The sequence below is a fragment of the Balaenoptera musculus genome, chromosome 1, assembly GCF_009873245.2.
Source record: "Balaenoptera musculus isolate JJ_BM4_2016_0621 chromosome 1, mBalMus1.pri.v3, whole genome shotgun sequence".
NCBI lineage: Eukaryota > Metazoa > Chordata > Mammalia > Artiodactyla > Balaenopteridae > Balaenoptera > Balaenoptera musculus.
Window position 1 is genome coordinate 108600079 of NC_045785.1, and position 23677 is coordinate 108623755.

The 23677-nt window shown below is 38.6% G+C and overlaps 1 protein-coding gene across 11 annotated transcripts in view; it reads left to right on the forward strand.

Annotated features, from left to right (window-relative positions):
• Positions 1–8153: 8153 nt before the first annotated feature.
• Positions 8154–23677, forward strand: part of RPRD2 (regulation of nuclear pre-mRNA domain containing 2) — an 85667-nt gene continuing 70143 nt past the window's right edge. For 9 of the 11 annotated variants that reach the window (XM_036855898.1, XM_036855889.1, XM_036855906.1 and 6 more), the window contains exon 1: positions 8850–9054. In XM_036855898.1, coding sequence (XP_036711793.1) covers positions 8850–9054 — 205 coding nt within the window. Of the gene's footprint in view, positions 9055–23677 lie in introns of all 11 variants that reach the window. The other 2 variants (XM_036855881.1, XM_036855871.1) reach the window with 2 other exon arrangements.

Consider the following 23677-nt stretch of genomic DNA (forward strand, 5'->3'; position numbering starts at 1 on the left):
GTGATCTTTTCTCCAGACTTCTAGCAATTGCTGTGGAAAAAGAAAATTTTGTCATTGATATTTATGTATATATAAATGGATGAACGAATGGATGGATGATTGGATAATGGAAATTTCTGACCTCATCTTAGAGCAAGAATGATAAATACCGTTTTCCTGGAGCAGAGTGAAGAAGGAAAAGGTATTAAGTGGATAGGGGAGAGGGAATTTCCATCTCTTAACCTTCAGTGGATAGTCACGAGGTTGACAGATTACTTCTGGTCTTGGCTGAGTAGTCTTAACAGGAAATTAGTTCCTCATATGGGTGAATATATGAGAATGTGTGTCATGGGTGAAATGGACACAGAAGGAAAGTCCAAAGAGGATGTTATGGGTCAGTTTGTAAAAGGGAATAGGATTTGGGAATTTAGCCTATTTCTTCTCTTTACTAATTAAAGAAACCAATCCTTTTCTAAAAGACAATGTGTAATTTCTTTTTCCCACCCGCCCCCAAGAATCTGACAAGATGCAGTTCTGTTTAAGCATTTAATGTTTCTGGATTGGTTTTAGGAGTATTTGGGTCAGAATAAGTATCCATAGAAGTCCAAAATTCTTACCATAAATATCCTTCCATTTCATGTTGCCTGTTGAGGATGTATTGAGAACGGATTGAACATAGGAGCCATTAGAGTTCCTCCCTGCTAATTGGAGTTTACTAGGAAGTAGTGTCAGAATGAATACTTGACCAGAAGTTAAAACATTCTATGCTATCAAATTAACCCCTTTAAAAAAAATGTGGGGACCTCCCTGGTGGTCCAGTGATTAAGACTCCGTGCTCCCAATGCAGGGGGCACGGTTTGGATCGTTGGCTGGGGAACTAAGATCCCGCATGCCACGTGGCATGGCCAAAAATAAATATAATTTTTAAGAATTAAAAAGTTACTGTTTCAGGCCCTAGTTAGAGTTCCAATTTTAAGGCAGTATTAGAGAGTGCTAGGATAAAAAAGGTGGAAAGAGACAAGGGACTGCGAAAGGACTTACGGAAAAACTGTACAACCTCTTTTTTAGAGATAAGCAAACTATAACCCAGACAGATGACAACTAATTCCTAGAGCAGGAAGAAATCTAAAAAAAGCCTATATCTGTGAGACTTAGGAGCTAGAGAATTGATATTTCGTGATTTAAACAAATCCAGGGGAAAACTTCATTGTCATAAGTAAGTGCTTTTGCTTTTATTAAAGGATTTATTACAAATATGCGTGTAAATAATTTATACACAACTTCAAAAATGTATTGTTTGCTGAAGACCTAAAAGGAGTCTTTGTTCATTATAAAGTTCAGTAAGTTCCCTACATAAAAGAATGAGTTCCATTCCGAAAGCACGTTCATGAGTCCAATTTGTTCGTAAATCCAACAAAGCCTAGGTACCCAACTCACACAATTGCTGTACTGTAATCGGTTTATAATACTTTTCACACAGATAATACATAACAAACAAAACATTTTGAATCTTACAGTACAGTACCTTGAAAAGTACAGTAGTACAGTACAACAGCTGGCATACAGGGGCATGTTTGCATCTTTGAAAGTTCTGAACTTGAAGGTTCGTCTGTAGGGGGCTTACTGTACCCATAATGAGACTTAATCCTTGTTTTAAGTCTTAACTCCGTGTGCTTCAGGGTGGTGGTGGTTTTTTAATTTATCTGATCCTGTACTGTATTAAGCATTGTGCTCGATAAGCATTGCCTCCTTTATCAGAACAAATTTATGAGGAAAGTAGATTTTAGAGGTGAGAAATCTGAAGTTAACAGTGAGTAAGTAATTTGCTCCAAGGTTATGGCTAGTAAGTGATGGAGTTTAATTTGAACCCAGGTTTGACTAAAACCCAAACTTAGTTCCTACACATGCTGCTTCATTTGTGAAATAGGTGGTAGGAACATGTGTTCTTTCAAATGAATGCTAGACTCAGAATAGTTCCTATCTTGGGATGCTGTTATCACTTAGAATACATTGTGAACTTTAGTAATATCTTTCATAATCTGAAGTTATATGTATATCTGTAGTTAACGGCAGTTATTTGTGCTCTGTAGCGTTCTGGAAAGAACTTTAAAAGTCATTTGGAATTTATCATGGAGAATTAAGTGAGATGATCAAAGTAGATAATAGCTTTCTTTGTTAAAAAATGCAAATATAAAGTTACTGGACTGATTTTTTCCTTCCTATATGTGGCTTACCTTGATGAATTTCCAGAAATATCTTGAACAATGGCAATATCATTGTAATATAGGTACCAAATAATTATTTTTGGATAAGACAATTCAGTCATAACTAACACTGTTTAGCAATCAGGGTGCTTTTGCATGTTATTCAATGCAATATTCTGTAGTTAAGATACATGTAATTTTATTCAGGGCAGAAAATGCTACTGTTCAAAAGAGAGATTCGATCCAGTTGGAATGATCAGGGAAGTTTGCCTGAAAGGCAATTTAAGATAGTTCTTGAAAGATAGGTAGAATTTTGGTAATAGAAGAGGATATTTTAGGCAGAATTAATTATAAATAGAAAATTACAGGATACATTTAAGGAAAAGGAACAGTTTGGAGCCCAAGGAACCTTGGAGGAAAGGCATTTGAGATAATACTGGGAAGTTAGATTGGAACCATTGTGGAGGGTCTTAAAAGTTAGGGCTTTTACTTAACTTGGTACATAACAAGGAAGAAGTTTTTTGGTTTTGTTTTTTGAGTAGAGGAAAACTAGGAGATTAGTCTGGTAATGTATATAAGCTGAAGAGATATACTAGGAAGCTGATCGTGATGCTGTTGATATATAGATTAGAAAGGTGATGATAATCTAGGTAGAGGGCAAGGGGAATGAAAAGGGAATTCATGCAAGAAATATATAGGTAGAAGTCTACAAGATTTGATAACCAGTTGAAGGGGTAGAATCAAAGATAACTAGGATATCCAACTTGAATAAATCTGAATGCAGGTGATAAATTTAATCTTTGGGAGAGAATGAGCAGAAAAATGAGAGAAGGGCTAAAAATGGAATTTTGGCAAACACAAGGGGGTAAGAAAACTAGCAACGGGCAGAGAAAGGATCCATTTAGTGGGATCTGATTAATGATTGTATATTTAACAGAAGCAAAGGGAAATGAATTTTAAGAAAGATTTAAGTAAAATAATAGCTGACATCAACGTCATCTAGCCTTTACTAAGCCAGGCACTACTTTAAGCACTCTACACACATTAACTCATTTAATAATTATAGCACCACAGAGAGTAAATTGCCAATGGCAAGAGGCAGAGGCTGAATTTGAGCAGTCTGGTTCTAAGTGTCTTACTCTAAACTATTGCACTAACAGAAAAAGCTGAAGGCTGAGACTGTAAACAGTGCACTGGAATTAGCAATTAATAGATCTTTGATGCTTTTTAAGAGTGTGCTTCCTCAGCACCTATTGCAGTGCCTACCTATTTCACTGAGAAAAGAGAAGCAATTGAAGAGAATTTCTGCACATTCTCACCAACAAGTCTATCAACCTACCTGAATCTCTACCTAGATTCTCTACCTTCCTGTTACAAGAAAGGAGCTGTCTATGGACCTATCACCTGATCCTATCCTCTCCCACTTACTCAAGGAAATCAGCCAGCAATTGTCCCATCTCTATCCTGTATCAACTGTAGCATCTGATAATAGCTACATTATTTCCCACCTTGGAAAAAAGAAATGACCTTTTGAACCCACATTTCCCGCCAGCTTCAGCGCCATTTCTCTGCTCCCATTTTATTTCTTGAAAGAGTTGTCTACACATGATAACTCCACATCTCCCATTCTCTCTAGAACCCTCTCCAATCACTTCACTTCCTGGAAACAGCCCTTGTCAAGACCACCAGTGACTACTGTGTTTGCCAGATTCAGTGGTTATCTCAGTCCTCAACTTATGCAACCTATGCAGCAACACCTGACACAATTACTCCCTCCTGCTTGACAAATATTCATTACATGGCTTTCAGAACATTACTTTCTGGGTTCTCCTTCGCTGGTCATTCCTTTTCAATATCCTTTGAAACGTGTTCCTTATAGCCCAGTCCTTGGTCCTCTATTCTATCTACGCTCACTCACTTCTGGGCAACCTCATCCATCTCATGGCTTTAAGATCATCTATATACTGACAGTTCTCAAACTGATGTTTCCTACCAAGAACTTTTTCATGAACTTTAGACTCACAATATCTGGTGCCATTTATGCCTCTGACATCTCAAACTCAAGATATTTAACTGAAATCCCGATTTCTACTCATTTCTCACAGGACTGCTCCTTCCCCTTTCCTCCCCTGGTCCGTCTGAGAAAATGGCAATCCATTCTCCGAGGGAGCAATATCACCCCACATGGGGAGAAAGTTGGCTCTTGGGGGATGAAAAAGTCTTAGATATTACAATGCTTTGTCACCTTCCAAAGCTCAACTCTACCCAACAAAATCTTACTCCTTATTTAATTTCTCTCATTTTCTTGGGTGTGACACAAGCAGCAATGACATTGAGTTCATGGAAGATACAAAAATTGTATGCAAAGTCAGTAAGCCCGTGCGCCACAACTACTGAGCCCGCGTGCCTAGAGCCCGTGCTCCGCAACGAGAGAAGCCACCGCAATGAGAAGCCCGCGCACCGCAACGAAGAGTAGCCCCTGCCAGCCGCAACTAGAGAAAGCCCACGCACAGCAACGAAGACCCAATGCAGCCAAAAATAAATAAATAAAATAAAGTTAAAAGTTCACTAAGGGCTTCCCTGGTGGCGCAGTGGTTGAGAATCTGCCTGCCAATGCAGGGGACACGGGTTCGAGCCCTGGTCTGGGAAGATCCCACGTGCCACGGAGCAGCTGGGCCCGTGAGCCACAATTACTGAGCCTGCGCCTCTAGAGCCTGCGCCTCTGGAGCCTGTGCTCCGCAACAAGAGAGGCCGCGATAGTGAGAGGCCCGCGCACCACGATGAAAAGTGGCCCCCGCTTGCCATAACTAGAGAAAGCCCTCGCACAGAAACGAAGACCCAACACAGCCATAAATAAATAAATAAATACTTTAAAAAAAAAGTTCACTAAAATTTTTTAAGAAATTAATTTTTCAATTATTTTACTTCTGCTGGAAATATAACAGTTTTGAATGATTTTTAAAAAACTGATTCCCGGGCTTCCCTGGTGGTGCAGTAGTTAAGAATCCGTCTGCCAATGTAGGGGACACGGGTTCGAGCCCTAGTCTGGGAAGATCCCACATGCCGCGGAGCAACTAAGCCCATGCACCACAACTACTGAGCCTGCAAGCCACAACTACTGAAGCCCGCGTGCCTAGAGCCCGTGCTCCGCAATGAGAAGCCACCGCGATGAGAAGCCCGCTCGCCGCAACTAGAGAAAGCCCGTGCACAGCAACGAAGACCAAACGCAGCCAAAAATAAATAAATAAATAAAATAAATTTAAAAAAAAAAACTGATTCCCTGGTGGTCCAGTGGTTAGGACTCGGCGCTTTCACTGCCATGGCCCGGGTTTGATCCCTGGTCAAGGAACTAAGATCCCACAAGCCGCGCGGTGTGGCCAAAAAAAAAAAAAATCAAAAACTGATTTCATTGCTATTATGTATTTATATAAATTGTTAATTTACATATGTAATGCAGTGAATTACAATTTATATACATAAATTACATTAAAGTTTACTCAGCAAATACAGTTATAAAGTTAAATATTATTAGCATTAAAATTTTTTAAGTTTCGGGACTTCCCTGGTGGTGCAGTGGATAAGACTCCGCGCTCCCAATGCAGGGGGCCCGGGTTCGATCCCTCGTCATGGAACTAGATCCCACATGCATGCCGCAACTAAGAGTTTGCATGCCACAACTAAGAAGTCCACGAGCCGCAACTGACCTGGCACAACCAAATAAATAAATAAATATCAAAAAAAAAAAAAAAAGAATTCAATGGAAGAAAGACATCAAAAAAAAAAAATTTTTTTTTTTTAGGGGCTTCCCTGGTGGCGCAGTGGTTGAGAATCTGCCTGCCAATGCAGGGGACACGGGTTCGAGCCCTGGTCTGGGAAGATCCCACATGCCGTGGAGCAGCTGGGCCCGTGAGCCACAATTACTGAGCCTGCGCCTCTGGAGCCCGTGCTCCGCAACAAGAGAGGCTGCGATAGTGAGAGGCCTGCGCACCGTGATGAAGAGTGGCCCCCGCTTGCCACAACTAGAGAAAGCCCTTGCACAGAAACGAAGACTCAACACAGCCATAAATAAATAAAAATAAAATAAATTTAAAGCTGCAGTCTCTATTAAAAAAATTTTTTTTTAATTTTTAATAAAGATTTTAGTCACTCTTAACTCTGCATTGAATAAAAAGTAAACTTCATGCTTACTCTTGTATAAAGCACAAATATACAGACAGTACATAAACAGATATACAATATAACTGTGGCATTAACATTTCATGGGGGTTGAGGGAATAGGAAAAAATATCTAAGAAGAATCTTTAGGGTCAACAGCAATGGAAAAAAAGGCTGAGAAACACTGTTCTAGTTAATCAGGTCAGAAACCTTGGTGTCATATTTGACTCTTTTTTTTTTCTTCTTCTCATATTCCCCTCAAGTCCACGAGCAATCCTTTCGGCTCTACCTTCAAACTATATCCAGGATCTGACGCCACTTCTCTTTTTTTTTTTTGCCATGCTAGTAGAAGCCACCATCATTTCCTTGTCTGGATTACTCCAATAGCCTCCTTAACTGGTGGCTCTGCAGTCAGTCTACTTTCAACATAGCAACCAACGTAATCTTTTAAAAAGAATGCTATGTAACTTTTCTGCTTAAAACTGCTCTGCCTAAGTGTTCCCCACCTCAAAGTTAAAAGCCAAAGTCTTTACAGTGGCCTTCCAGGCCCTACATGAACTCTCTCCCTTCACCTCTCAGATCTCATATTCTATCACTTGTCTTCTTCTCTAGCCACAATGGCCTCCTTGTTCTTCCTCTAATATATCAAGACATTCCTGTTTTAGGTCCTTTACACTTGCTGTTCCACCTGTCAGCATGTTTTTCTCCCCCTCCCCCATATTTGCTTGGTTACCTTGTGCTCAACATTCAGATCAAGTATCACTTCCTTCCAGAAGCCTTCCTTGATCACCAAACCACCATTCCCATTCCCTTAAGGACCACACACACAACCCCTCTCTCTTCCTTACCCTGCTTCATGCTACTTCATAGAACTTATTACTCCCTGATATATATTTTTTATGGTCTGCTGCCAATAAGCCCCAGCTGAAAGGGATTTTTGTCTATTTTGCTATGTTACTCCCCCACATCTAAAACTGTACTTGGCACAAGACGTTCAACAACTTTTTGTTGAATTAACAAATACTATATGTGAGCTTGACAAAACAGGTTCCCTGCCTCAAAAAACGTAAGTCTACTGGGAAGATGTGAAAGAATTAAAATACACTAACTGCATGTGTTCAGTGGAACAAAGAAGTCTCCAAATCTGCCCAGAGGATTTACATAGGCATATGCAATTGCACGGTTAATCTAGGTTGTGCTAATCAATGTAACAATAAATATCTAAGGCTTTTGTAAACTATAATGTATTATGCAATTGTGAGACTGTATCATAACTGGCGAAGGTGAGATCACATCTTGCCATTTATTGTTTCCGCGTCTCGAAAATTCTACGGGGAAAATTTTCGTTTCACTTCATTTACTTCCTCTTCCTATAATCCAAAAAGTCAAGTGGCTGTGAGTGTTATCGTCCCAGGGGAGTGTAAAAAATTGTTTGGTCTGGGAGTCTGCGTAGTGAATGGCTCGCTTGAGCTGGCGCATGCGCATCCTCTGAGGCACTGCAAGATGGCTGCCAGCGACTTTGTGGCGCGTTGGTGCCCCGAGGAATTAGCAGCGGCGGCAGCTGCAGGTGCCAGAAAATAACAGTGGCCGCTGAGCGGTGGGAGTTTCTCGGCCTTGCTGTGTGAGCTGGACAGCCCCAAGAGAGACACCTCGCTAGGAAGCAAAACGCGGGGCGGAGCGGTGAAGCCCCTCCCTCAACCTCTCCTTAGTTTGACCAACTCCCTCTCCCACCCGTCTCTCCCCGTTTTTCCTCCCAACCCGCTACGCGCTGGCCTGCTGCGCAGGCGCACGAATAATCGAACGCCTCCTTAGCCCTTGGGGCTTGTGGGCTTCTGCGCGCGCTTCTCGTTCTTCTCACTTGATTGGCCAGATTGCCCCGCCATCACACCTCCCTCTGCTTTTTCTAGGTTGAGAAGGAAGCAGGGGGGCGGGGCCAAGCAGCGCGTGCGCGGTAGTGTTGCTGTCCCTTTGCTGCTATTGCGTTGCAAAAAAAATCCTGACTAGGTAGCCTTGGGCCTTTCTGTTCTAGAGGATCTAAAGGAGAGAGAAAGATTTCTGCATCTGAAGGGGCAGTCGGGTAGTATTAACTTTAAGATATTCATGCCCGCTCTTAGAGGAGTGTGGGGAAGGGCCTTAAGCGTTGAGAGCCGAAGAGTATAAAACCATTAATTTCCGGGCTAGGCGTTTAGAAAGGCTTTGCAGGACCTGTTTTCTGCTTAATTCTTCCGTGATTACTGACTGGTTTAAACACAATCCCTTGAACAATTCCGATAAACCTTCGAAACCCGCAGCCCCTCTTTGCAGCGTGTAGGAGCCGCCAGCGTGCCCAGCAACTGGTCCTCCCGTTCTACCTCCAGAAGAGCCTAGCGCGTGCACCATCCCCACCCCCTGGCCTCCCTCCCCACCTGCGGCTTTCACGCACTCGCAGTGATTGTTTTGCCCGCTCCCGCCGCCGTCGCCGCCGCCGCCGCGGCCGCCAGAGGAGCAGCAGCGCTTGTGCAAACCGGGAAGATGGCGGCCGGCGGCGGCGGAGGCGGCAGTAAGGCCTCCTCCTCGTCGGCCTCTTCGGCAGGGGCTCTGGAGTCCTCGTTGGATCGAAAATTCCAGTCGGTAACTAACACCATGGAATCTATTCAAGGCCTGTCGTCTTGGTGTATAGAGAACAAGAAACACCACACTACTATCGTCTACCATTGGATGAAGTGGCTCCGGAGATGTGAGTGTTGAGGGGTGACTAGGGAAGGGAAGACGGGGGATGGAAGGAAATACTACCCGAAACGCTTAGGGTTTCCCTGTGGAGCCGCTGCATTCGGTTGGGGTTGTTAATATTAAATCTTCGACCAGAGTGTACCCAAACTCTCAGACCCTATTCCTAGCCAGGATTGTCCTGAACTGCAGGAGGCTTATCATTTCTTGGATTTTATAGCGACTGACTTGGTGTGACCTTGGGCCGTTGGGCCCAAGTCTGTTGAGATTTACATGTTGTTTTAGAGCCTTGTAAGGTGATGTTGTTTTTACTGAACCTTCACAGAAATTGTCGCGTCCGTTTATTTCTTATAGGCCCTGACGTGTTAATGATTTCTTGTTTTCCTGATGATAGACACGCTATGGTTTAAGCAGTAGTAAATGCACCTATTTCGCTGGAATATGTGGGACCATTCTATTTTCCACTGACCTAAAACTTGTGATGTGTAATTAGAAGGGCCTTACCTAGATGAAGAGGTAACGTGAGCTCCACATAGAGCTGAGGCGACCACCTGAGAGGTTTTTGTAGCTATATTTGCTGCGGTAAAATACAGGCTTCTTGATACTGACCGGAAACAACCGTAGTCAGTATCGCCACTAACACCATAAAATGGAAAACATATCCGGCTACTTCTCAACCAGTTCAGATACCTTTTTAAAGAATAGGAATTGGTTTCATAGGTAATCAAAACAAAGAATCAGGAAGTGTGCTTTTTGAATAGGTACTACTTTTTTACCCCAGTTAATTGTTTTTTTGTCTACATCGTGGAGTTTTTTTCACTTTGCTGCGTTACTGCAGAAAAGAGGTCTGTTAGACTGTCAGGAAGCATGGCTTGTTTGCAGAAAATTTCAGATTTTTTAGGACAAAGTGTGGAGAAGTCATTTGTTGCTTCCTGCTGAGAAGAGAGGGTTGACCCTAAATCCATGTATATCTATTTGAATTTTAGGTCTGTTGTTGCTTCCTGTCTATGGCATGTCACCAGTGAGACCCATCGTCCACTTATTCTTCTTATTCCACTTTTGCTATTGACCCTATAGTGTTTTAATTTGTGTTTACTTTTAGGTAACAGATGGATAAAACTTACAAAATCATAGACCCCAAACTTCAAATCATTTGTGTATAAAGTTATTGTTGGGAGAGATGTTTTGTGGCTCTTTGAATAATATATGCAGAAAGGGTTGTATAACCAAGGCAGGATTACCTATATTTACCAATAACAGATCAAAGTTACTTCTTTCCAAGAGATAAAATTAGAACATACAATATCAAGTACCAGTCATTATCAAAGAGTCACATAGTAAGTATCTACTATGTGCCCAGCCCTTTGTCATTTACAATATATATAGTATCTCATTATACCTTAAACTAACACTAAGAAGTAGATTTTTTAATAATTGATTTACAGATGTGGAAACTAAGCCTCAGAAATGTTAAGTAAGCTGCTTAAGTTTATACAGTAAAATGGTGGAGTTGGGATTTGACTCCATCATATCAGATGACAGTGGCCACATTTAACTTTGTAAAGTAATGTTTTCATGATTATTCTTTAATGTTTTTGGTACACCAGTGGTAGCAAGCAGTGCTCAAGCCTGAGGACGTATTCTCCTTAAACATATTTTTCTTCCTGTTTTAAAACATTTTTACTTTTCCTCCCTTTGGGCTCTGGTGCTTTAACTGTATGGTTACATCATTTGCAAGGATAAGTTGGTCGCCATCCCTGCCTGTGGGATTACAAATGCAATTACAGTATTTTTTCCAGTCAGCGATAACGAGATACACTGCAGCCAGAATTTTTCTGCCTCTACTTTTGATATTGTGCCTGAGCTTATTTCCCTTGTTGATATTTTAAGAGTGAAAAAAATGATTGCTCTAGGAAGACAGTACTTCATTTGAAGTGCATTATATATAGTTTGTATAGTTAAATGCTTTTGGCTTTCTATAAACCTGATTTTTTTTTTTGTCTGGTGGAATGCAACTTAACTTTCTAAAATGGTTAAGGGTAATTTGTAGTTGTTTTATATTTACATTGAGTGAACATCGTTTATCTTATTGTAAGTAAAGCCTTTTGAGAGAAATATTCAGGAGATTGGTGTTAGAATTATTTTAGTTCGAGTTTGGTTTTTAAGTCAGCTTTAGGCAAATTTATGAAATAGGTGTCTTTGGCATTCCCAGCCTTTCTGTCCCATTTTCCTGATGCCCCTTTTGCTTCTCCTTTTTTTCTTTTGACATCCATTATTTAGTAATTTATATTTAGACCTCAGTGTGAGTTTAAGTAACTGTTAACTCTTTCTGAGATATTTTCATTTTTATCCTTTATTTCATAATGTGTAATAAGAGACTTTTGTTCACTTTAAAGGAAATAATTTAGGGAGTTCTCTGGTGGCCTAGTGGTTAGGATTCCGGGCTTTCACTGCCGTGGCCCAGGTTCAATCCCTGGTCGGGGAACTGAGAGCCCGCAAGCTGTGCAGTATGGCCAAAAAATAAATAAATAAAAATTAAAAAAACAATAAAGGAAATAACTTAGAGAAGGCAAGTAGTCTTCCTGAAGACACACTCCATGGTGGGTTCTACTGATTTTTTTCAGACTTGTTTTAATTTGTTTGATTGAAGCTTCCATTGCTATTATTTTTCAAAAGTGATCTTTCTGTAGCCTAAACCGATGTCATTTCTGTGCTTTAAAATCCTTCAGTGATATCCCATTGCAACAGGCTTTAAGGGTTAAACTTCTTTTTACTACAAGTAAAAGGTCTACAAGTTCCTACACCACCTGCCCTGCCTACTACCTCTCAGGCTTCTTCCGATCCTATCTTCCCATCATTTAGATCCAAGCTCAAATATTACCTCCTCAGAAAGGCCTTCCCTAATGATCTTATTTAACATGGTTCCTTCACTTGCATTCTAACACATCACTTTATTTTCAGTATATGAAATTACCTTATTTATTTGTTTATATGCTTACTATTTATTTTCTTCCACCGGATGACAGGGCTATGTCTTCTTTGCTGCTACATCCCCAAGCAACTAGAACAGTGTTTGGCATACAATAAGTAATCAATAAATATTTGCCAATATAATTTTGTGGAATAGTTAATCAAGAACTTGAATTGTTTTAATTTCTGTTTATCAGAAGGCAGCGTTTATAATTTAGTAAAAGAAATGATAGGTATGGTTGTTGGCAGTTTCAAAATATGGCTCTTATATGAGCTTGATGTGCAATTTGACTAGACTGTCATTTCTGTATTTTGTTCATCCGTCCCATTTTTAATGTAATATGGAAATCAGTATGGAAAAGTAGAAAAACACAGACTTTAGAATTAGACCTAGGTTCAAATCTTAATTCCATCAGTTAATACCTGGGCACAGTACTTAAACTGTGAGTCTCAATTTATGATCTGTGAGTAGAGATAATTATCTCTCATAGGCTTGTTGTCTAGACTTAAGAAGATAATGCAAGTATTTTAGTGTAGGTCCTAGCATATATGTATATGTTCAGATTATTATGATGACAGCGATGATGTAGATAGTCTTAAGGTCCTGACTATTTGAAATAATTACTTTGTTTTGGGAACAGTGCTGGAAATTACATTCCCAGTCGGGGGGAGATGATTTGGATCAGCCTTTCTGTAGTGAATTAGCAAGTTCTCTGAAGAACTAGTAGGACAAAATGGAAAATACTGTGTTCATGATATCTCCAAGTTGTTTTGCTTCTAACCATTGAATGGGCTGGTCTGTTTTAGAAGGTGTATGAGAATTGAAATGAGTTTTTGAAGAAAAGGGGGTTATAGGAAAGTAGAATCATTTGTAGAGCAGAAAAGCTGTTAAGATTTCCCTTCAGCTGTTTTTGGTACGAACTTGAAGTATGTACAAGATTAGAAAAGTAATAACATTCCCGCCACCACTGATCACCCCACTTCAGTAGTTATCTCTTTTTTTTTAATTAATCAATTAATTTATTTTTGGCTGCGTTGGGTCTTAATTGCTGTGCGCGGGCTTTGTCTAGTTGCGGCGAGCGGGGGCTACTCTTCGTTGCGGTGCGCCGGCTTCTCATTGCGGTGGCTTCTCTTGTTGCGGAGCACGGGCTCTAGGCACGCGGGCTTCAGGAGTTGTGGCTCGTGGGCTGTAGAGCGCAGGCTCAGTAGTTGTGGCCCATGGGCTTAGTTGCTCCACAGCATGTGGGACCTTCCCAGAACAGGGCTCGAACCCGTGTCCCCTGCACTGGCAGGTGGATTCTTAACCACTGCTCCACCAGGGAAGTCCCAGTAGTTATTTTAATGGCCGATCTTTTTTCTTCTGTCCCCTTTACTTTCCCTTCTCCTCCTCCTCATTTGAAGCAAATCTCAGTACAATCTGGTATTTTCTCCACAAGAGAAACTGTTATATAAACATGGACTGACCAAAAAAAAAAAATCTCTTAATACAGGACTAATTTGTTGCAGAGAATTCGAAAAGTGCAATTTACTATTTTTGATGTACGGCAGTGGTTTCTCAGATCCTTGAATGGACCGTGAAGATGGTAATAATTTTCTAGCTAACTTTTATCCAGTGCTTATTATGTGCCAGGCACTGTTCCAAGCATTTTGCATGTATTAATTCATTCAATCTTCATACTTCTTTGAAGTAGGTATTGTTATGATCCCCACTTTACAGATGGGAAAACAGAGGCACTGAGAGGTTGAGTAACTTGCCCATGGTTAGAGAGCTAATAAGTGGTGGATCCGGGATTCAACCCAGGCATTCTTGATTTAGAGCATACGCTCTTAGCCACTGTACTACACAGCCTTTCCTATTCATAAAATATTTTCTACAATATTAGGCCATGCAGATTAACTATAATGTCTAGATTTTGCAGCTTTGTGGATATTTTTGTTTTTATTTTTGCTTTCTGTGGGAAAACTGATTATCTTGTATAGACTTGAAGTTCTGATAGTCATTTATAATTAAAAAGGAGAACAAATTGAACATGTTAGTTACTAAAGTTGTCTACTTGATAAAAATTTCTAAATGTTAGGTGTTTTAGATTAAATAATAGAAGGATTTTTTTGGTGGCAAAAAGTTTGGGGTACCACACTGGTACCTCCATTGGTCAGTGGAGAGTGAAATCTATAATCTTGTATTTGATATTGCACAAATCTGAGGGTCTGGAACTATTTTCTGCAGCTCTGGTATCTGAAATGTAGCTATTCCTTTAACTGTTTACTTTCCTTGTAATTCATCCTTTGTAGCAGATATGTTGGCTACACATACAGAGTATAACAGTACTGCCATAGCTTTTTTTTTTTTTTAATTATTTTATTTTATTTACTTATTTTTTTGGCTGTGTTGTGTCTTCGTTGCTGCGCGCGGGCTTTCTCTAGTTGCGGCGAGCAGGGGCTATTCTTCGTTGCGATGCGCGGGCTTCTCATTGCCCTGGCTTCTCTTGTTGTGGAGCATGGGCTCTAGGTGCACGGGTTTCAGTAGTTGTAGCACACGGGCTCAGTAGTTGTGGCTCGTGGACTCTAGAGCGCAGGCTTGGTAGTTGTGGCTCACGGGCCAAGTTGCTCCGCGGCATGTGGGATCTTCCCAGACCAGGGATCGAACCCCTGTCCCCTGCATTGGCAGGCGGATTCATAACCACTGCGCCACTGGGGAAGTCCCTGCCATAGCTTTTTAATCACATGTCACATGTATACAAATGTAGGTGGACTAGGTACAAATTCTTTAAGTTTCTAGGTGAATTTTGCTTATAAATCCCTAGTTTACATTCAGTTCTTTTAACAAATATTTATTGAATACCTACTGTGCCAGGCGCTGGGGACACAAGCAGGTGAATAAAAATAGAGAAAAATTTTTGTCCTCTCAGAGCCTATACTGTCAGAAGAGGAGACAAGCACCAAACAAACAAAATATTAAATATATTAAAAGGTAAAAAATATTAGGAGTGCTAAAAAGAAATATAAAGCAGGGAAGGGGAATACAGAGTGTTACAAGAGTTTGTAGTTTTAAATTAGGTGCTAAGGGAAGGCCTCACTGAGAATGTGACATTTGAGCAGGAAAGTGAGGTATAGGCAATATAGATAGGAGAGTGTGACAGGAGAATGTTCCAAGACAAAGAACAGAAAAATACAAAGATCTTGAGGTTAGAGTGTGCCTGGTGAGTTGAAGGAACAACAAGAAAGCTTTTGTGGCTGGAAAGGAGTAGTGAAAGTAAGGATTAGCAGATGAACTCAGAGATTATGGTGGGTGATACGGCAGAAGGGGCAGATCACAAAGAATTTTATAGGCATTCTTGGGCTTTTATTTTGAATGAGATGGGGCAGAGAAGTGATGTGAACAGATTTCTGTGTTTAAAAGATCATTCTAGTTGCTGCAGAAACAGGGATGCCAGTAGGTGGCTATTGAAGTAATCCTGGGATAAAATATTGGTGGTTTGGACAAGCTTGTGAAAGTTATAAGAAGTAATTTAATTCTAGATCTGTTTTGAAGGTAGATCCAAACGGCTTTCTAGATGAATTAAATGTGGGGTAAGAGAGGAGAGTTATCAAGAATGACTCTGGGGTTTTTTTGGCTGAGTGACTAGAAAGAGTTGACATTTATTGACAGACTTCACTCATTTGAAGTGTACAATTCATTTGTTTTAGTATATTCACAAAGTTGTGCGACAATCACCACAGGGTATCTGCTTAGTATGTAAATTGTCCTTAGAGCCATCAGCCTGGAAGAGATGTACTAGGAAGTAAGTGTAGATAGAGAAGTAAGTGTAGTAAGACAGAGTAATAAGTATAGATAGAGAAGAGGTCCAGAGAGAAGGCTCTGGGGCATTCTGGTATTTCAGATACCTCTTTCTATTTACTTGGTCTAATGTGTTATTGTGTTTGGTTCTTTCTGAGGTTCAAGGTAAACTTTCAGCTCCCCAAAGAAGTAATAAATCTATTTTGATCTCTTGCATATTTCTACTCTTGGTTTAGGTTTAATGACACTTCTGGATTAGTTAGGCATTAGGTCTGTTATAATTCCCAGTTGTAAAATTATTGCATAATCAATATTCTCTCTGCCCTTTGGATGCCTAGGTCACCTTTTCTTCCATCCATTGCCCTAGGTTCATAGAGATGTAGGTAATTTCCATGTTTTCTGACAGTGTTTCAAAACATGAGCTACCGTAATTATTACATGTAATTATTGTAATGGTGTGTACTAAATGAGCCTTTTAATGTGTATTATGAGACTTCACAAGCAGTTGTTATATTCTTCATTTAGCTGCTTTATCTCTCAAATGCAGAAGGGTTGTATTATATACATGGCCTTAGGTGGATTTAAAGCAATATGTAAAACATTCTTTTGCTGTACATCCCATAGTAAGCTAAATGTTAAATTATATAGCAAATAAGCAGTCCCATAAATCAAAGTGTGAAACAGTATTGACAAACTTCAAGTGATTTTGTGGTGTGGAAATATCTTGAAAATTCCATTGGAATTTTCCATTTCCAATGGAAAATTACTAATATTAACATTTCCTTAAACAGGCCACCCCAAAATTTCAGTTCTGTTGGTAGAGAAGGGGTGAGTGTATGTATGTGTGTAATTTCTTCGGGAGTGGAGACTTCTGATTTTATTTTTAGTGATTTGGCTTCCTGCCTTTCATAAACTAATAAATAATAGATGCATCCAAACTCCCTTTTCTCCTAAGCTTTTGTCATTCAGTTATGATCTTTTTTTAAATTTTTATTTTTAAATTAATTAATTAATTTTTTTAACCCCCCTGGCATCAGTCATGGACAGAGAAAGCTACAATTCCAAGATTCCTAACACCCTGGTCTCCGGATTCAAGGTACAGCTGGCAATAGCCTCTGTCTACCAGGCAGGTGATGGAAACCAATTTGCAAGTGTGAAGCCAGCTGGTGGGAAGATAAAGAGGGGGCTGAAGGGGCTGTGAGGCTCTTTTTTTTAAAATTAATTAATTAATTTTTTGGCTGCTTTGGGTCTCTGTTGCTGTGCGTGGGCCCCCTTCAGTTGCGACGAGCTGGGGCCGCTCCTTGCTGTGCGCCCGCTTCTCATTGCGGTGGCTTCTCTTGTTGCGGAGCACAGGCTCCAGGCACATGGGCCTCAGCAGTTGTGGCTCGCGAGCTCCAGAGCAGGCTCAGTAGTTGTGGTGCACGGACCCAGTTGCTCCGCGGAATGTGGGATCCTTCCGGACCAGGGCTCGAACCCGTGTCCCCTGCATTGGCAGTGGATTCTCAACCACTGCGCCACCAGGGAAGCCCAAGTTATGATCTTTTTTTTTAATCTTTTTTTTTTTCTCACTTTTCCCAAGTGTTTAGTGTTCTACAGCAGTACTTTAAAAAGTCCGAAGGGGATATTTTGGGTTAGTTGTTTTAAAATTTCGTCTGAGAACTAAGACTACATGAGGTTTTTTAATGTGTAGAAGGAGCTCAGAGACCTTAGTAAAAAAAAAATTACTCAAAAACTTAACACCGTTGCACAAACCACCTTGACTGAGTTTCTCATCTGTTTGTCAAGGAAACAAAAAGGAGTTGGTGCTTTGTAGTGCTTTTGATTCCACTGCATCCACAGATTTTAGTTATAGAACACTGGAGAGATGCACATCTTGTGGAGAAGTAGTAGAACCTAGTTACTCCTTTTGGAAAAAGGCAACAATTCCATTTGTGCTTTAGAACATTAAAGTCTTTCTGGCTAAGATAAAGATAGTCTAAAAAAAAAAACTGATTGTTTTTCTTGTTCTCTTAGAAACATTGAAATAGAGGCTGTTTGATGAAAGAAATAAAATGTTTAATATGCTGGGTTTAAATTTTGGTTGCAGCCTTTTATCTTTCCCTCATCTCTCTTCCTTCACTTCACTTGCTAGTGATTAGTTTCACTTACTTTCACCCTATGGTTTCTTTGGTACCCACCAGAGGTGGCTGGGGGGAGAAAGGAGATTGATTATTTCCTTTAGTGAAAGTTTCACTGTTAGAAGGGAAAAGATTTTTTTTTTTTTATAGGGGAAAAGGTTTTTTAATGTTAGGCATTATAACTTATCACTTTTAATTAAAAAAAAGACCCGAATGGATCCTGTGCTGTTTTTGTGTTCCCTTTACTGTCATGATAGTTTTAAAATGGTAGCATAACACATTATTTTAAAATGATGATCTCTAAGAGGCAGTCAGCATTACTTGAGTTATTAACATTTCTTTTATAGTGTATTCTTGTGTCTAAAGATACAGAATTCAGAAAATTAATTTAGAAATATTGGGTGCTTACTCTACGTAAAACTTTGTTAGGTCGCTCGCTGAAAGAGATGGAATTATGAGGAACTTAACGTTTCGTAACTAAGATAAGAATTGAACAAAAATAACTTGTTCTGGGAAGTATGATAATATGAGTTTTTATATGCTGTACCAGTTTCGAAGAGTTATCACTTTTTGGTTGGAGTGAAGGTATGATTCACTGAGCACCCTTACTAGATATCACACACACACATATATATATATATATATATATATATTCCTATAATCCTAACATAAGCTCTGTAAGGTAGGAGTTGTCCCCACTTAAAATTCTTATAAACCGAGGCTTAGGGAAGTCAACTGATTATTTTGAGGAAATTGTCAGAACATTTTTATAGCATAGGAAAGGGAAACTGCCTGGTTTCAGGGTGGCTAAGCATAAGCTTAATTTTTTTTCCACCCTTGGTTTTGTTCTCTGAAGGCAGAAGGTGAGAGTGAGTGGGAGAAATACAAGAAATATGGTGGGTTCAAAGCCTGAGTTGCTTACAAGTACTTTGTTATTATTTAACAATGTTCTTTATTAAATTTCCAATCATTAATACAGTTAACTTCACAAACATTATCACTAATAGATTTAGTAATAAATAGTTAACATTTCCTGAGTTCTTATCATGTGATCTCATTTAATATAACAATTCATGAGGTATTGATATTATGTAATTTTTATTAGTAAGGCTATTAGTGATATATATGTAAAATTACGCTGATGAAGGGAAAATAATAAAGAAAACGTTATAGATGATATAACTGAAGCACTTGAAGGCTCAGTGAGGCAAAATTAATTGTTCAAGTTTCATAGCTAGTAAACAGTAGAGCCAGAATGAAAATCTAAGCAGTCTTGACTCCAGAGCCTACTCTCTACCTTTGTGCTAGACTGCGTTCCACTTCTTTCAAAGTTTATTGGTATTTTGTAGTGTTCCATAGTGTGGTATATATAGTATATGGTTCCCAAACAGCCCTTGTGCCTGTTTTTTCCCAGCTTTTTTATATATTATTGACATGTAACATTGTGTAAGTTGTGATGATTAGATACATGTATAAATTGCAAAATGATTACCACAAGATGTACTCTTCTAGTAACTTTCAAGTATATAATGCCATATTGTTAACTATAGTCACCATGTTGTACGTTAGATCCCAGAACTTATTCATCTTATAACTGCAAGTTTGTACCCTTTGACCAACGTCTTCCCGTTCCCCCACTCCCTGGCTCCTGGCAACCACCATTCTACTCTGTTTCTGTGAGTTCTGTGCCTGTCTATTTTGAGGATTTCACGGAGCTGCAGAGGTGAAAAAAATTCATTAACTCGTATATAGCAATAAATTGAATATAGAAGCAGATATGAGAACTTAGTTGTCTTCTATTAAGCCAAACATTAGATTTTCAAGAATGTAAAACAGTGCTACTCTCCTCACTAAATTTTTTCTCTTGCAAATATAGTTATTTTTAATAAAATATGTATAACTTATTAACTGAATGGTTTTATTATTTTTAATAAATTAATAGATATTTTAAAATTCTTAGTTTTAATTTATAATACAGTAAAGAGCATAAATATAACTAACCCACATAAGCAAAAGCTCTTTGGGGTCTTCAGTAATTTTTAGGAGGGTAAAGGTATCCTGAAACCAAAAGGTTTGAGAATTCACTGATTTATTGATATGTTGTAGAATGACCTTTATCAAGTTTCTGCAACGTACACGTCCATTGTCTCTCATCTTAGTACTGTGTATTGCCCAGGGGTTACCAGATGTTATTTTATAACCATTTAATTACTGTTTTTTAATTTGTGAGATCATAAGTTTGATAACTTTTTATTTTGCCAAATAAGGATGTAAAATACACTACCATTTATATTATCACTATCATTTTATAAATTACCACTTTATATGAAAAATTTGCCTTAATGTCCTTGTCTTTCAGGTCTTAGCTCAAATGTCATCTCCTTAGAGGTTGAGCCCTATCGTCCTAGCCAGAGCCTACCCCGCTTTGCTCCTACCTGTCATTCTCTTATTGCATCACCCTATTTTATTTTCTCTATGTACCTTTTCCCATTATAAGATATTACCTTATTTATTTGTTTATTTACTGAGATGCATGTCCCCTGTCACCCCCAACTAGAATGTAAGCCCATGACAGCAGGGACTTTGTTTTGCCCACCACTACCTCCTCAGCACCTTGAAGATGGTGTAGAACATAGAAAGTGCTTAATTAATGACTTTCTTATATCTGACCACAGAGCACACTTCGAGAATTGTTGCTATAGAGGTTTTACATAGTTTTGTTTACATAGATTTACATATGTAGGGGGATATACAATATTTTATAGTGGTTAATTGGCAAAGTACATGGGCTTTGGACTCCAGCAGGCATTATAATTGTTACTTAACCTCTTAAAGCCTTTAAATAGGGATAATAATAATACAACACACCTTATGTGATTGTTGGTGGTATTAAAAAAGATAATTCGTATAAAGTGCTTTGCAAACTACCTGACATTTAGAAAGCTCAGCACTGTACAACAGAAATTAACACAACACTGTAAATCAACTACACTTCAATAAAATATACATACATATATATATATATACATATATATATATATATATATGTATATATATATAAAGAAAGCTCAGCAAATGGTAACTATTGTTGTTTTTAAATGCAATTATGGTATGTATTTTTATTACACCATGTTTCATGCAGGCCTGTGTGTTTAAGCTTTAAATTCTTCCAGTTAATCCTGCATGCCCTAGGTGAAATTTTAAGGTTAATAATCCAAAGGAATGAACACAGATTTTTTAGGCCTTTTTATTAATACTAGAGAATGCCTGGAAAACACACTAATTTGGAAACAATTTACCTATTTTGAGTATTTCATGTACCTACTTGTATAACAATATCTTGCAGTTCTAGAAGTTCATAGAATTTAAGAATCTTTCGTGTATTTTTATAGCTGTTGTGCTAATATGAAAATGCATCTCAAAGAAGGGATTTCACAGGGACAGCAATATCTTTAGTGCTGCTGGATTTTTAAAAATAGCCTATCAAAAACAAGGAGTTTATAAAAATTTAAGTTGGAATAATAAAGACCAAATATTAATCATATTTTCATTTAAAATTTTAAATTTGAAATTAAAGATTTTTTAAAAAGAAAATTTCATTTCAACATACATTTTGGAAGATCAATTTCACTTTGTTTTAAAAGTCTTTAAAAACCTGATAATAGAAAAGTGAATAGCTTTTTGAAATCCATTTATAGGTCATCCTTACACATATATACTGTGTTTAGTATAAACTAGGATAAGAATTCATTTCTATTCTCCTATTCATTCTTATCCTCAGATTGCCATGTACAGTACATATGTATAAACTGATAAATGTGGATAAGATACAGAGAAAATAAAACATAGCAGTAAACAAAAAATACAGTATGAATTTGACTTTGTACAACAGCATTTTCTAGAAAGTGGTGATGTTTAGTTTAGGTTGTCACTGTCAAAGCTTAGGTCCTACGAAGTTAAAGTTAAACCTGTTTCATGTTGCTAGACTTTAGTACCTTTAATAAAAATGCTTCATGAATTTCCAGGAGTGGGGGATAGGCTATTCAGTATTTTCCAAACTTATTTGACCATGGAGTTACTTTCTTTTCTAGCCATCTCATGTGATTACTGTTCCATGGAACACACATTGGGGAGCTTTGTTATGGATGTTTTTCTAGGAAACCCCCAATTAAAGAGCAGAGAGAACCAATTTATATTTGTGTGTAAGTAAGAAAGGCTTCATGGAGGAAACATTTGTTCAAAAAAGATGTGAAGCAGGTGAAAGAAGGCATCTCAAATACAAACAAAGGTGTAAAAGAATCAGAAGCAGAGAGTGAACAATCAGAAGTACACATAGACAAGTGAGGATGGGAAAGACAAAGAGAAGCAATAAAAGCCATGATTTTTAAGGCATGGTGGGGAGGGAAGGTATGTTGAAAACAAAGTAACTATGTATAGGCACAAAAGCTACAATAGATAGTGATTGTAACACTGGACAAAAATTACTTTTTTGTAATACAGGTATTAGTATATTTTCGGATTTATTCGAAGCTTTTAGAATTCAAAAATTGAAGTTAAGTCTGTGAGCCCAGATTTTTAATGTATTTCATATTTTAAAACATCAAGTAAAAATGTAAATTTATAAAAACATAAATATTAAACATAGATTATCATTGTAATGTAAATCATCAGCTCTTCCTGGCTTTGCTGCTTCCTTTGACTTTGGTCTTTTTGTCTGAGGTACCTTTATAATTGCTTTGTGTGATGTAGCTGGTTGGGTTGGACTTTAGTATCTTCTTGCCATATTTAACTCCCCTGACCAGTGCTTTCGGAACCACCTGTCTATGTTCAGTAGTTCAGAATTGCCGAAGTTTTGACTTTTTTCTTGGCCAACTTGGGAAATGTTTCCCTAACGGAGTTTAAATCCTTTCTTTTCCCTAGGAGAGATTCTTTGTTATGGAAGGTTCTTTCCCCCAGGTGCAGAATCTCCCTATAAGTGGGCCAGGACAAAGGTAGAGGGGGGTGAGTCAGGGGAGTTTCCTGAACTGCATAGTTAGTAGGGTAAGGAGTTTGTGGTGAAAGTGAGAGGAATGGGGGTGGGTGAGTTGGTAGGAAAGAGAGAAAGGCAACCAAGGACGACGAATGAACTGCTTTTGTATTATGCCAACAAAAATATTGTATTTTGGTCTTTAAAATAGCAATACCTGAAACTGATATTACAGTTTCCAAAAATAAATGATAATATGTTTGGGGGAAGTGTTCAGGAGCCACTATAATAATCTAACCAAATGACAAAGATTTGAAAGAATATAAGTGGTAGTGGAGAGGACAGATAAGATCTAAGAGGTATTTAGAAAGTAGAATTTGACAGAACTTGCTGACCAGTTGGATGTACGGGATGAAGTTAGAGGAAAGCTTGGAAGATGGATCCTGTGGATTCTGTCTTGGGTGAGAGGAAATAGATGATAAAAGCAGGCTTGCACACATGGAGTTGGAGTGTCTGGAGGGCATCTGAGACAAGTTGTTTAATAGATAATTAACCATTTTGATAGTGCTTATAATCCTAATATTGGCTAATATTTATTGACAGTTATATACTTGATGCAATTCTAGGAATTTTTTGTGTATTTTGTCATGTAATCTTGAGAAAAACCTTTGAATAAGTAAGTACTATTATTTCATTGTATAGATGTGAAAAGCATCTCATTGTATAGATGAGAAAAGGTCATGCAGTTGGAAATAGGGGCTGGGCTTTGAAACTAGTTCTGACTAACTTAAATATGTTCATA